Genomic DNA, 16,330 nt, shown 5'->3' with positions numbered 1-16,330 from the left:
CTTCTCATAGATTCAGCCTGCAATGTCACCTTGGAATAAGCATCCTGTGACAGGATGACCTCCGGTGGTCCCTTCCAACCTCAACTATTCTAAGATTCTATGAAATTGAAGCTGTTTTAACTCATCTCTTTATTTTATTACCTCTTTCTTCTTTTGTCCACCATTTTAAAAAAATTTCTGACAATTTAGTTTTAAGACAAAGGAGTCTTTCAAATTAACACAGATTCTCTGTAATAACCAAGCCAAAATAACTAGCATCAAAAAACCCTCAGTTTTACATTTTAAAATCTATAGTGTCTGAAAAAAATTAATGACCTATAAAGCCTGGTTTAGAATATAGTTATTCAGGTAAACATAACTGATAAGCCCCTGCCAAATCTGAATTTCTGTGGAATAACATAGGACAAAAAATAGAGCAAGCCCACCCTTAAAACACACGTTCTGAATCAGATCATGAATCCTTTCGGTTTCTGGATAGCAGCAGTTATCCAATATTAGCAAGGGCCTTAGAGAAACTGAAGCTTACCAGCAAGCTTATGAATTGTACAGCAATCAGCATTGGAAAGCCTTTTTCCTCAAATGCTTCATTTTGTGCTTGCTATCTCTTCGATTGAAGAGGACTAAATTTCATAACCTTATGTGGAGGCCAACCTGAAAGCCATGTAAGTAGCACATTAAAAGGCACCTCTTTCTCCCTTTAAACTGCTATATTCCATATTCTTTGTTCGGAGATCGAACTTAGATATAAAGTTTAAGTTCATTCCCTACATTCATTGTTGTGCTATCTCTACTTGATCATGACTGGCTAAATTTGTAACATTTTAAAATGAAACAAAAGTCTTTTCAGCAGCTTAAGGCAACTTTTAAGTTAAAAAATCAGTTAACATTTGCACTGAATCTTCTTAATAACTGTTGTGATGACTCCTGATAATGAAACACAAAGATATATTTGACATGATAGTTTCTTAGATACAAAAAATTTGGTCACTTTAAAATTTGCCTGCTGATAATGACTGGATTGGTATCTGCTGCCAGCAAACAAGGCAAAGCATATGTACAAAATACCAATGATTACTTGATAATAAATCATTTTAATGATTATATTCAAAACTGTGAAATGTGAGTGGTACTGATGCGGAAAATAACAAAGGCTGAGGCTCATCAGATTGGCTGTCCATATGTGCATCACTACTAGTATTTCATTTGTTACTCCTCTAGTGCCTCTTCCTGTGATCATTCAAATACGTACATACAAACTCTTTATGGTCTTTATATGCCTGTTATATGTCTATATTCTAAATATAGAATTGCTATATTTTAAATATAGCAATTCAGAAAAAAAGTTTTTTCTTTAATATTAGTCTCAAGTTAAAATTAAGAATTGAGCTCATAGTAGTTTTCTTAATGCTTTAATTATACTGGTAGTCCTGGATTCTGAAAGTCTTGCATGACCTGCAGAAAAGGATGAATTTTAAAATCAGATAAACTCCAGAACATAAATCAAACTATATATCAATGTTTCGCTTTACAATACTTCTTAAAGACAAGAAGTCACCTGTTAAGGCAAATGGAATTCCACGTTTCATGGTTATATGAGGTTGATATGAAGATGGGCATGTTTTCAGCTCACTTTGGAAGGAGCTGCGTTTGAAAAAAATGAATATTTGATGTGTCATCTTAAATATTTTATCTTCAACTCAGTAACTAGTTTTAAATAATCCCAATCCAATAGGAATACATAGGCAAATGCCTATTCACTGTATAAAAAAGTGCTTGTTCCCAATTTAGGCCACATGTTGGTGCCTTCTCTCAGTCTTCTCTCAGTCAAATTTCTGCTTCTCTGTGGAAATTGTCACTTCAAAATTTCTATATAAAGAATAAACAGACTTGTCAGAAACAGATCATGTTGCTTTTGTAGGTGGAGCCCAAACATATTTTTAAATAGTAAGAAAAGGAGAAAGTAGATTAAGGGCAGTACAGCAATTTATACTCGAGGTCCAAATATATTTTAGAATCATAGCCTTTAAAATAAACTAGTAGGGGGATTTATATGTTAATGTCAGAGATAAGTACAAACAATGGTTCCGAACTGGATAGGAAGGCTCCAGTTCAGAAACGAGTCTTTAGTGGGGAGACGCAAAAGTGTAGACTTGAGTTGAAGCACGAAGTTACGCCAGTACTTTTGTGAATAGGGATGAATACATTCTCAAGCACTTCTAATAGCAGAATTAGTACATTTTGCTCTAATTGGGATTAGAAAACAGAGGGCAAATCCATTTGCAAAAGAAACGAGGTGGCCATAGAGGCCTTTCAGCTCACATTTCTGATGTGAGTGACCTTGTTAAGTAGCGTTAGAGTAAGGCCTGAATTTGTCACGCCTAACTTCAGTGTGTAAGTTAGGAGCCTAGTTGCCATTGACTATCTCTGTAAAAAATAGAGGGAGATGCATTTGCAGAGCTCTTCAAATCTTAGTCAGCTCCAGCGTGCAAATGGTCCTACTTGTCTTTCAGTACTGGTGACATAAAGAGCATAATGATATTATGTCTCCAAATTAGGAGCTTCGGGGAAATAGGATGGATTCAGACCTAAGTGCTTACAGCCTTCAAATATAAGAAGAATAAACAAAAACATGTGAGATTGTTTAATTTAATCACTTGAGGCACAGAAATCCAATGATCATTTTTAAACCTAGCAATTCCAATTAAAAATGTAATTTATCTATTTGGTGGTGCCACAACTCTTGCTTTCCCTTCCAAAGAAAGAAAAGATGAGCTACAAAGCGAAATTGTATCAATTTAATCTAACAGTTTCAGAATGTACTTAGGCCTGGCAACCATTATTTCATTGCAAAATTAGCTGTCTACAGATAGTATCACTCAGAAAACATTTATGGAGAGAAAAGTGAAGATAGAGTTCACTAATTCTTCTAATTCATACCTTTGGGACTGAGATTCCCTCTTTTATATATATATGTGTGTGTGTGTGTGTATACATATATATATGTGTGTGTGTTTGTGTGTATATGAGAAACTTTTTTTGAAATCCTGCATTCTTCTTTCATACAAAAAATACCTTTTCTATTGTTTGTATTACTAGTAGAGCTGTATGATATTAAAGTGAGCATTTTAAATGCACCTTAATTAAACTGCAGGAATTATGCCTTGCTTAATGTAATGAAGAAAGAGAATTTAAAATGAAGTAGCATCATTGTGTTCATTTGTAAATAACATATTGCAGCCAACTGTTTCTTAATTGCCCAGACTGTTGATAAATAATCCAGTCCTGCTGCTCTCCACAGACAATTTGCTTTGGATCAGACTAGGCAATTCAAATAACACTAATTACAGTGAAACCCTTTTATAGAGAATTCCTGTTTGCCATGGGGGAGAAAATCACTATATCAGGGGAAAGCACTTTTGCCTTTGATTTGTGTCTAAAACATGAGAAACACATAAAAGCTGCATGTTGTGCTAAATAAAGGACATACTCTTGCATTCAGAGTACTTATATTTTACTTTTTATGATACAATTGTGAATTATGTTCATTTTGCATTTGTAATTAGAGGGCGGAACAGATGTGAAAGCTTAGTTTAAAGTGATGTATCCATTAAAATAACCTATGCTGCCAAGTGATTGCTTAGTATAATAGGGGATTCGTTCACTAGGAGAGGAATTCTTCTTTATTGGAAGGAAACCAGGACTTCAGGAAATGTTTTCTATATCAGGGGATTCACTGTAACACGATATCATTGTATTTATGATTTTATGATGTTAAAATGAATATTAAATGAAACAAAATTCCCAAGGATTACTCGGGAGGCAGCTAAGTACATAACATTTAGTACAGATGGTTGGAAGGCACAATTTTGCTCCATCACTGCATCCGTATCCTTGAATGATTTCGACTGAAGACAGCGTTTCTTTGAATTTTTCATTAAACCAGACGTCTTGAAATATGAATTCCTTTTATGTTTCTGTGAGTTTTGGCTAAAAGAACCCCAGTGAATAAATCATACAATACTACGTGTCACCAGCACTTGTGAATATTTCTGCTTTGTTATTCTACTCTCAGTAGAGCACCATTGATTATCAAACTCAGCGGAGAGCATTTTATGATCATATATCTCCATTAGCTCCTAGTTTGACTGCCATAGATTTTTCTGGTTAAGCCTGCATTATGTATTAGGAAGCCTATCTCTTCAATACAAAGTTTGATTTTATTCTCTCTAAGCCTAGAACTCTTATTATGTATTATGTATAAAGATTCCTATCTTTTATATGTAAAAATAGGAGCACTGTCTTTGTGTAACTGAAATATATGCCATCTTTTTTTTTTCTTGATTCACAGACAGCATATTTTATTATGAAGATGAATTTCTACAATGAAATGGCTGTCAGGGTAAATATTTCTTCACTTGTTAAACAAATGAAAAGTCAATTGTGCTCCGAATTTGCTTTTAATAAAATGAGCAAACCAGAATAATATACACTTGATTGATATGCTGAAGGCAACAACGGGAAATAGTACATAGTTAAAAATTAAAGTTATACTCAGTAATCTAGGATGTATTTGAAAACTATAGCTGAATTTAAGGCATTTGTGTGTCTTGCCCCATTTAAATTTTCATTGTACCTTACCATATATGATAATGACAAAACAAACAAATATTTTATCTGAGTACCCTTACAAATGTAAGCATATATTTACAATTCTAACAAACTATAGAACTTTCATGTCAGTTGATGTATCAGTGCTTCTTTTGTTAGTACCTTATTATCATGTATTGAATCTCAAAAGGGTTACTCAGATAGCGAAGTACAAGTATACTACCTAAACACAGAGTTGGAACTGTACTGATCTCATTGATGTTATTATGAGTGATTTTTCTAGATGAAGAAGTGTGTGGACAATCTTTGAACTTTAGTAAATATATAGCAAATGAGAAATATATTTGTCATGGAGAAAACTGCAAAATATATTTAATTAGAAATTAGCATTTTTTTCCCCTGAACTTTGGAACTGCACTTAAACAAACATATAAAACAAACAAGAAAAGAACATGAGATAAATCTTTTTACCTTCTTTAATTCTTTCATTTTGTAGAAAAGAACTGCTTTAATTTAGGGGCTTGGCTTATCTATCTTTTTAGGCAAGGCATCTGATTCTTTTTAGAAAAAGCCATAGCCTGCCTTTTGAATTCCACCAAATGTGGGGATGTGGATGGAGAGTAACCCAGGAAAGCTCCTATAAGTTAGGAAGATTCCCCGGACAGGTTTAAATTTTGCAGTGGCCTTTCTGGTGCCTATTTTGGCACCAGAGTTATTTTACTCAGAATCAAGAGATGTATCATTAGGTTCACATCAAATTTTTGACTTGGTGATCCTTCTTCCAAAGGCACAAAATAGGATCTTACATTTCATGCAAGTTAGGTGAAGGCATTCCGCAGCAATCTAATTGCTCAGAAATTGACTTTTTTGTTCTAGTTTATTCCTTAGTTAGCTGGTTTAAAAGTATTCCACAGTGGATACATGCTGTATACTCATACCGTTGAAATCTGTAGGAAAGCACAAGATGTAAGCCAGCTCAAAAATTGATTCTATACTTTCAGAAGGCATTTCAAGACCAAATTATGTATTCTAGTTAAATGAAGTTTTGCATTTGGTCTTTCATTTTTAAAAGAAATTGAATATGTTCCCTTTCATTTGCAATAGAGGTATAATGTTGAATCATTAGCTGATATAAATCTTCAAAGTGCCATTGTTTTCAGTCATGTCTTTTTCTTTAATGGACATTTATCAGTAGAGACAATAGAACAGATCTTTATTTAGTTACAAATGTCAGAATTTGATTCTCTTCTATCTAAATCCAGTGCACCCATATCTGCAGTGCTAATTAAAAAAGCTAACATTCTGAAACAAGCTTTTTTTTTTTTTTTTTTTTTTGCCATCATCCAGTTATTGAAGAACTAAGCAAGGTGTAAGACAGTAGAGAATAAGGCCTGGGGAGTTTGTGTGCAGAAGATGTAGGGCTGGACTTTAAGCTTTCTAAGCCAACAATGCATTGCATTCACACACTGTGAGTTTGATTCACAATTAATATACTTCAGTGTTCTGAAAATATAGCAATAGCTGATGTCTGCTTTTCTGACTACTTTGTTTTGCCTCATAACATTATTAAACAATTTAGTTCAGTTTCCAGTCACTGATTAGAAAGGCACTTTCAATTTCAGTGTTAGAAGTATCATTGAGGGCAAAAACACATGGTCATAGCTTAGAAGTCAGTTTACATCTCTACCTCCCTGGATTGCATTTAGTTGTAACCAGTACTATCAGTTTCACCTTTTTAAATTAAAATAGAGAACTTGTTTTAATCAGTTTTAGTTTTGACTACTGGGTTGCAGTATGATTCTCTGCCTTAAAAGATTTAAGGTTGCTATAAATTTTCTGCAACAAAAGTAATCCTAGGAAAAAAAAAATTTCCATGAGCAGATGGCTTTTGATATATCAAGGTTTTGCCATTTGTTTTAGTGCTTAAAATAAACATTATTTATAAGACCACTTACATTTTGATGTTACTTAATGAGGAATATGCATCATTGATTTGACTAGCTTAAGAGGTCATTTAGAACTTGCCCGTTAACAAGCTGTAATCTGCTGAGCACACAATGACTTTGTTTAAAATTATCTGTTCAGTGCTGATCAATGACAATAATTGTTTTGTACCAATCACTGTTGAAACTTGCTAATTACTTTGAAGGGCATACACACTTGTCTTTTCCCCCCAAGAATTTTTTGAACATTCACCTTGGAATTAAAAAGAAATATATTCATAACATGTTACACTTCCTTATAAAAGCAAAAACTTACAACTTCCTTATTGAAAATATGAACATTGTTGGAATCTCTCTGTAAATATCCTTTTCCAGAAAAATTAGTCTTGAGTCTTCTGATCTCTGACACACAGAATTAATGAAACAGAAAACTAGCGTAAAATAATTTGAGGCATAATGCACTTTTTCCTACTTATGTTTCATTCAGTTGAAATCAGTGAGTTCATTCTGGACTGACAGTGGTGTAAATAAAGATGGAATGCGACACTTCATTGGTACACTGAGCCCACTGAATTATAGCTTTATACAACTTTACTCTTTCATCTTTCAGTTTAAGAGTTTTGATCCTTTAACCCACAAATATCCGGTTCTGCATTTATAGCTGTAAGGTGAAGACTATCAGAAAGAGTTTCAAAGGGACCTTAATCCTGCATTAATGAGAGCACAGCTATATGGAAGCCAAGTTGCTCTTGTTGACTAGCAATATTGAAGCCAAAGAGAAAAACAAAGCTAAGACCCTTATTCACATGCAAAGGATTTTACTTAATCCCAGATCTCTGAAGGCATACTCATTCTTTGCTCTTGCTCTATCCCTTTTTAACCCAACACCCTTGTGTATAAGAAAATGGAGTTGCAAAGGACATGAAATTTACTACCACATAGTGCAAAGTAGCATACCTAGTGCTTAATCTTTCTTGCTCCCATGTGCAGCTGCTCACATAACTGTTATTTGTTCATATTACAGCACTGTCTAGAGGTACAACCCCTTTTTAAATAAGAAACAAACACATGGATAAAAGAAAATAGCAACTTCCTAAATTAATTTTCAATTTCAGTTGAGAAGAGAGGACAATAGATGGTGACGTAGAAAGGGAAAATGAGTAAGGGTATACTAGCACCAAAAGTGAACATCCTCCTATTCCTAATAACTGTAGTGCATCAATTTTTCTTGATGATACATCACTCAAAGACTTATTAAAAGCTTGCCTGTGATACTTGTTCTCTTGTTTACTGTTATGTGAAGAGGTGATTACAGCTATACCATCAGGTACTGTCAATTTGGACCAAATGCTTGTTTCTACTTTAAAAAAATTACGATTTGACTTTGTCATTGAAAAATGGTACCAAACACAAAGTTTGAACATATGCAATCCTGGCTTAGTAAGTCTGCAGATAGATGGCTCTAGTGTTTCTGTTACTGTTTTCAGCTCAGGAAATGGCAGCAGATGGACAATTGCAATAACACCTAGCTAGTGATTCAGAAATGGACTGCAGTGGAACTGGAATGAGTAGAGATCATTTTGACTGTTACTTAAGAGCACTCTCAAGACTTGAAGATGCAAGTCATGAAGTGACAGAGTGCAAAAGCTGATTAATAGCTTGTGGGCAAGGGACAGCTTTTTTTCCTTGTCTTCTTCCTGATCCAAATACAGCAAAATATGAAACTCTTTTTTCCTCTTTTACATGCTGCTTTAGAGTAAGAGGTGTGGAAAGAAAAAAAAATTGTGGATTTTACTCCACTTACCTTTGCAGTCATAGACTGCTTTTGGAAAGGGAAGGGTTGGTGCAAAGGAAAAAGAAAAGCATTCCCTGTAGATTTACTGAAGAGTTTAAATTCTTGAGAAGTTTAATAGCCAGAGGCCCACAGAAAAGGAGAGCTCCTGGCAAATTCCAAAATTCTTTTCTTCACTACACGTAGAGAGTAGTTTCTCATCTTGGAATTGTTCCTGAATAGTAGGACCTCAATCTTTTTGCCTTTTTAACGTAGTAGATTTTGCCTTTCAGCTGCTTTGTGTCTTAAGATTTCAAAGCTGCAAAGGTCAAAGAGATGGAAGCTGGAGCAGGACTGAAGGTAATACAGACTGGAAGATAGAAATTGAGAGATTATTTTGGAAATGTATTGGGAAAAAAAAGACAAAAATGCAATGAAGGAAGTAAAGCATATTATGTAAGAAGATAGGTTCAAGGGTGGAAGAAGTTAAAGATAGAGGAAATAGTGAAAACAAAACATAACAGAAGGTCATTAATCTATATATTGATCTAGCATTCACTGATCTATTACAGGAAGGAAGATGAGTGAGAGCAGCCCTCAGCACTGACTGAGGAAGTTATGGCTTTCACCTTCATCAGTTCATGTCATGGCATTGGGATGAATTTGGCTAGCCAGTGAAATGGCAGTAGTTCTAATTCTTTACCTTATTAATGCTTACTTTCCTTTTCCACAAAATGGATAGCCTGTGATCATTTCAGAAACGTCATGATCATAATTCTCAAGTATCCAAGGAGGTTTAAACAGTTTTCTTAAATTAAATTCTTCAGAAAAATCAGACTAAACTGAATCTTGTATTTTAAAATGTATCACCTTTGTCCTGTAAGGAGGCTACATAATTTCTATTCTTAATACAACCTTAGAAGTAGTTACAGACAAAGAGGTTTCCTTTTCCAGCTTAAGTTTTATCTGTTATGCATGAAGAATTGTATATTGTTAGAAGATTATAATTAATGTATAACACATAGGCACAGATCATCTTTTATCTTAGTAGAGGATGTCCAAAATGTTCATCTTGTAGAATCGTATCTTACATGGAAAATGAAAGAACTGCAATTTGTAAAAGATATTTCCAGAAAGCCTGATTCATTGAGTTACTGGGAAGGCTTCCATTGGATTTAGATCATATCCAGAGCATGAAGCTGAGAGTGTAGCAGAAGACGTTGGTGAGGTGAATGACTCAGTTGGGAATGTATGTTGACTGAAACAGGCACCACTTCTGTTAGATTTGGTTTTTACCATTCTGATATAAAACAATGCCACTAGCAGCAGCAGACACTTCTTTTCATGGCTATGCCCTGAAATAAATAATGGCTTAAAACTTGATATACTTTTTATGTTAGCAAAACCTTTGAGAAATGCAACAGGTATTTGATATGCCTATTACAAACCTTTGATTTGAAATATACTAAACAATTTCTGTATTTCTTCTAGATTCAGAAAAGATGGCGAGGCTATTATGTTCGAAAATATACCCATAATTATTATGCACTGAAGAAATACCTGGAAGCCATTTCTGTGAATAATGAGATTGTCAGGTAAAGATAAAAATTCCATGTGGTTGAGCTTAAATTTCCTCTTGCTTAAATTTTCTCTTCTTTTATTTGTAAAAAAGTTTATGATAATAATTAAACTATTTCTCTGAGTATAGGAGCCCCTCCATTTTCTAGTACATGTATAGCAGTCGTCATTCTCTATTACCCCAAGACTATGCATGTTGTGCCACATTATCATTTACACTGTTATGAATTCAAAGTAATTCCTTTGAATTGATTGGAAGTACTCTGGGTTTATACCAGTTTAATAAAACAGAATTTAGCTCTTAACCTACCTTCAGAATTCTTAGACTGTTATGCCTTGAATATGGTTTGTTGAAATAGATTTTTTGCCAGTATGCGCAGGCTAAGGGGAACTTCTTTTTTTTTTCTAATTTGTTTTGAAAATTGATTATTGACAGTGAATCAAAGTACAGACTTGGATCTAAGTTACATGCATGAGCCATACTGTAAATATTAATCAATTTTAATTGTTCTTTGCTCAAATTCTTACAATCATTGGGTGAAAAAAAGAGAGAACTAGTGTGCTGGGAACCCTGCTTCTCATGCTGGCTTATTGATAATGTTGCACGGTGGGAGTCAGACCAGAGGCTACCCTGTAAAGCAAATGGGCTTGCTCTGTGGAAAACAAGCCTGTAAAGCAAAGGTTGAGATGGATCCAGCACACAATCACCTAAAAGTCTGGATACTTTTAGCACATCAGAACGTCATTAGGCCTAAAGGCTGCGTACAGATAGTGTATAAGCAGACCTCAGAACATTTGAAAGACAGTGGTGTGGACATGGCAAAATAAATTCTTCTCATAGTTACATAAGAGATTCCCCTGTTGGGGATTACTAGCTAGAACCATTCTAGCTCACCACCATTACTAGATTACTAGCTAGAACCGTTGTTGCTACATGTTCCTACTCTACTTCTCCTATCTGTCCCCTGTATTTAAGTTGAAAGCTCTCTAGAATGGAGGCAATTATTTCCCTTGTTGTCCATACAGTACCTAGCACACTTCATGTCCTGATCCATGAGTATTCATGTAACAGCAGAAACAGACAAAATACTCCCCAGCTGACTGTAATCATTATTTTCTCCTTGTTAGTGAAAATGTGTTGGACAAAATCCATCCAATTTCTGCTGTTCAAAAAGCCTGAGACAATCTTTGCTTTCTGAAGTGTAGAAATATAAGGAAGTATAGTAAAAAAAATGTTTCTAGAAGTCTGATCTAGATCACATGGCAAAGGCAATTCAGCCTCCTGTGTTATAGGAGAAAGCATATGCAATTTCTATATGAAAAGCACTAATTATACAACTTTTTTGAACACTACTTATTATTTTCTATTATTTTTCCACAATTATAGTTGATGCTACATCCTCTTTGTCATAGCATTGTAACTCCTGTATTACATTGTTACTTGTAATGAAACATCCTCATAACTGCCTAACTCTGATCTTTGATTACTGTTCATTTAAATATATTTTAATGCAGAAAATTAGATCATAACTTAGCAAACCAAAACTTAAAAAGTCAGTTATCTCTTCAGTTGTATCTACCTGTTCTGAATTCCTTCAAGTTTGTTGTTTTTGGAAAGATAGAATCCTAGGAAGACTAGGCTAAATCTTGGAAAGAGTATAAAACAATAGCTTTTTTGATCTAAAATGAATATAACTAGATGAACTGCAGAGACACAACCTGCTTATCTGTTCAAAATAGTTCTATCACTATTTTTCACTCCCTGCCTAACCTAAAACAAGGCTCAGAACTGACAGACTGACCTTTAGATGTTTGTGAACAGAACAAATTAGCAAGTGATATTCCTGCTGTACTGAACACAGAATTGTGTATGCTTTGTATTTTGTTTCCCCGCAATAGATCTCTGTTCAGTACACCTTGCTTTGGAAAACTGCAAAAATATTTCTGTGTTTCAGTGCTTTGACAGGTTCAGCAAATTCCCTACTGTTTGCTCCAGGTCATTTGAACCCATAAAGCTTATGTATTAGATAGGTATTTTGAACAAGATCTCAACATTCAGTATATTGGCATAGAAATGCTTTTGCATTATTTTTCTTCTGACAGGTAAGATGAGCAGTATGAGTTCAGATACGTCAAAAATGTGTCAAAGTTAGTCTGTGTGAGCACTTACTTGGCTACTAATAGATTGGTATTCTGCTAATTAAAGTTCTGTCTTTGTGAATTCGCAGATATTTTCCATCCATTATTTTGCGTGTGTGTTTTTTAACACTTTATTTTAAGGCATATTTTATAGATATTACTCATTTATTGGTAAAGTATATGTTTTATGGCAGCTTTATTCAAATAGAGGTTAACAACATGATCTTATTTAAGCTTTATAAATTGTGTCATGCATTTCAAAGTTCAAAATTGCATTTTTGAAATACATGGTTTGGGTTTTTTTTGCATTAGGAAAGTATAATAGTATTACTGTGGAAGCCAACAAACAAGTCGTGGATTTACTTATAGTTTATCTGTTCCAGAATTAATAGTATGGGGTTTTTTTATGCATATGCAAGAATATATTTTCATACAGAGACTAGATGTTTTAAAAAGATAAATTGGTTTGATTAATTTAAAGGCTGAATGTGCATCTGGTGGATATGTACCCTTGTAACCACTAGTCTCATGCAAAAATTGCCCTAGATTAATGAACATAAAAATGATGTCATGAAATTAAAAATTAGCCAGAGAATTACAGATTGGTATTAATATGTTAATAAAACATTATTAAATGTCAGTGAAGGAAAACTAATGTACTTCAGTTGACAGAAACCCAAACTGAAAGTCATTTTCTGAGTTTTTATTGTGTTATAAATGTTGATTTACATCATTACTTTGTCTTGTAAAAGAATGCACTATATATTTCATGTTACAAGGAAAAGAACTACCTAAGTTCATAACTGAAATGATTTAAACAGATTGTTTATGAAGGGTTTGTTACTTTTTGTTTACATTATTTATCTTACAGTTAAAAAACAAGTTAAAAATAAATTTTCCAGCCAGTTTGGTCAAATGTATCACATCCTTTTAGTTTTAAGAAGGTGGCACTTATCAATTAAGTATCACTGCAGTAATTTCTTTGATGCGGTACATTTAAAAAGTAATGTATTTATTGTCTTCAACATTCTTTCGGTGGAATCCAGCAGGTGCTTAGTTAAGATCAGGTGTAGGCCCTCAGCCTAACAGATTTTTCCTGTCATTGGGCTAAGGATCGCTGCAATCTGCTTTGGCCCCAGTGTGGCCCAGTTTATCTTTTGCCTATGAGGAATACAGAGCAAGATAGAGGAGAGATTCTCTGCATGTTTCCATCCCCCATCATATCAAATCTGGGAGAGTATAACCTCCTTGTTCATAAATATTTTTTATATATAAGATCATTGCAATTGTGCATTGTAAAAAAACCAGCGAATCATCTGAAATTGCAAAGTGCATTTATAGAATGTCTGGGTTTTATTCCAGCATCAATGTTATGGAATTTTACTTGTTGGTGAAGAGAATCACTAGTATACATCTGCAGTCAAATTAAGCCAGATTTGAGTGTTTTGCATCCCTAGAACTAAACAAAACAACAGAATCATGATACACAAAGTGATCCAATTATTTTCTCATGCATCTTATAGCTGCATTCATCAAAATTTCTGCATTATTGCTGTGTTGCTTCTAGTAAAGAACAAGTTTCTCCACATAATACTAAAACCATAGTGAAGCAGACACTGATTTTAAGAACTCCAGGGTGGTATAAAAACAAAACAAAGCAACACGTACATACACACTAAGTTCATCTGTTCAAAAATTAGTTTAAACTGTATTCCTTTTGGTATTATGATGTAGTCCTAAACTGTAACACAGTATGTTTGTCAATCTTATCTTTTGGAAAAATGCTGATAGAATTTCTATTTATCAACAGCTATTTGAAACCACATTGCAAATCCTTCTGAGGTACCAGTTTTCACCTCTTGGTCTCCAAAACCAAGGGTTGTGGTTAATTTTCTCCACTTTCAGGGGGGAGCCTTTATCAAATTACCATGCATTTGTTTCTGTCTAAGAGTAACTTCAGAGGCATATTACTTGTGAAACTTTGACCATTCTGTTAGTTTAACACCTGGTATCTTATAAGAGTTTGTGAATAATTTTGTTTCCTTTTCTTTTTCCTCCCCCCCCCTTTTTTTTTAATATAAAAGACTTCCTTTGCTAAGGGGCTTCTTCAATGAGTAGCTGCATCTTTACCATTTAGCTTTAATACAAGCCGTCCTTATTTAATAGCTGCCCTCATTTAGTAGCCAGACCTTCATCATTTGTCTTCACTGTGAAAACCCCAGGAGAAAGTAAACTTAATAGAAGCTGCCCCAGTTTAAAGCCATAGAGGGACATAATTAAGTTTAACAGAAATTGATTTAACAGAAATTGACCTAAAATATAATTAAATAATAATAGTCATATTATGTGAGCGTTTGCACACCTTAATGGACTGCTTATCCTAACTTAAGGTAGTGTTTTCATATGAATTGAAGATATATCTATTTTAACTCCCAGACTAGCTGAAGAGGAGGTGGGTCTTCCTCCAGTGTGCCCATTAATTTCCACTGCTGCAGAAACAATAGGTTTGATGCTTGCTGGTGTCCCTAGTAGAGTCCCTGTAGATAAGTTGGGAAGTATTTCAAAGAATCTCTTGACAGATGGCAAAAGAATGAATTTGAACCCTGAATTCTAGCTACATAAGGACATACAGTAATTAGATTTTTCCTGTTATTTGTCAGTTTGACTTAAGTGTAACTGTGGAATGGGTTCCTTAGCCCTGAATTCTGATTTTCCTAGAAGATTCAGGAAGTTTTAAACCAACCAAGCAGGAAGCATCTACTTAAATATTTATTTTCCATAATCTTGTGATGTAGATTTTAATAATAAGTCTTCATCTATAGCATCCATTAGTTTTTAAATAAATACCAGTGCATACCATATTCTATCTGAATTTGGTAAGTTGGGTGGTTGCATATTTAAATGCATGCTTTAAAATTAATGCCATTACTGCTTGCTGAAGTTAGTATATTTCATTCTAAGGAAAAATACCTTGTTTTGAAACATTCTTAAAGCTGCATTTAACATCTCTAAGAGTTGGCAAAATGGTTACAAGGGGAAATATGCCAAAAGCAATTAGCATAGGCCATAACTCCCTATGATGCATTAGAATTTTGTTTTATGTGAAGCAATTTCCAATCCATGATAAGCAAATGGACATCATTTCACATAAATTAGCATGCTGGTGTTATTATATCAGAAGAATTTACAGATGATGTCAGTTGCCCAACCGTGTGATTAACTTACAGTTCTTTGACCAAGGTTATCTACACACTGGCCTTTAAACTACAGTAAAGCAACCTTGCTATATGTCAGGTGTGCAACTAGAGATAAGATTTTTGGATGTAATGTATATTGCTTTGCAGTGCTCCATTTACTGGAGAATGGCACCATTTAAATTTTTCCCTAGGCACTGAACTCAATACGATTACAATCTCAGAAAACTAACAAAGCAGAGGCAAAGTGGCATTAGGGTTCTTGTGTAAGTAAGGCAGGTAGTTCAATTTTGTTTGCTATTGAATAGACACTGACTTAAATGTAGCAGACTTGAAGACCTTAGTCTAGACTTAGCAAGCATCATGATGTGTGTAAACACTGTTATGATCATTAATGGTGAATTTCACAAAATTTCAGGATTGACACCAAGTTCTCCTTTCCATTGTTGTTGGCTTTAATGGTGAAAAAGCCTTGAGAGTTGCCCTCAAGTGTGTGATTTTCATCCAAATTTGACTAGCTGTTTTATAAACAGATTTTGTATCAAAATCTTCATTAAAGATATTTGGTCTTCAAGTAAGGTCAGGGAAATGGTTAATGCAAAGGCAGATGATATAAATCACTTCCTTGGCATACAGTGAAATTCTATATTCACAAATCTTTTGTGCAGCCTAATTTGTAGAATCTTAATGGACAGTGAAATAAAGTACATTATACATTGCTGGTGACATAGTAGTCTAATGTTTTTTCTTTTTTCGAAATATTCCTGATCTTGTAGTACTGAAATAAGTGAAAATATCTAGTCTTTTCTTGATTGTTAGAGTGTTATTGAGAGCTATTTACTTTTAACATGACAAGCACTTTGCTTCACATACTTTTTGAGGTATTTCTATTTTCCATAAAGTGGGTTTGAAATAAATCCTCTAGTGTCATACTAATATGAGGAGAACTTGCTCAACCTCCATCTGTCTGTTTCTTTCTCATAAAGAGAAGTCCAGGTGCTGGCCATTTTCTCAAGTGTCAAAGTGTTTTGAAGAAGGTATATATTGTCTTATAATTCAATTAAAATGTTCCTCATCATTGACTGTAGAAGCAATTG

The 16,330-nt window shown here is 34.1% G+C and overlaps 1 protein-coding gene across 2 annotated transcripts in view; it reads left to right on the top strand.

Annotated features, from left to right (window-relative positions):
- The window catches only part of SPATA17 (spermatogenesis associated 17), a 101,176-nt gene that overhangs the window by 8,618 nt on the left and 76,228 nt on the right, over positions 1-16,330 (top strand). For both annotated transcript variants that reach the window (XM_067294695.1, XM_067294694.1), the window contains exons 4-5: positions 4,349-4,399; positions 9,814-9,917. In XM_067294695.1, the coding sequence (XP_067150796.1) occupies positions 4,349-4,399; positions 9,814-9,917 (155 nt within the window). The remainder of the gene's footprint in view (positions 1-4,348; positions 4,400-9,813; positions 9,918-16,330) is intronic.

The sequence above is a fragment of the Apteryx mantelli genome, chromosome 3 (genome assembly GCF_036417845.1).
Source record: "Apteryx mantelli isolate bAptMan1 chromosome 3, bAptMan1.hap1, whole genome shotgun sequence".
In the NCBI taxonomy this organism is placed as follows: domain Eukaryota; kingdom Metazoa; phylum Chordata; class Aves; order Apterygiformes; family Apterygidae; genus Apteryx; species Apteryx mantelli.
Note: the sequence above shows the minus strand (reverse complement) of the source record. Positions and strands in the feature narration are given on the sequence as shown.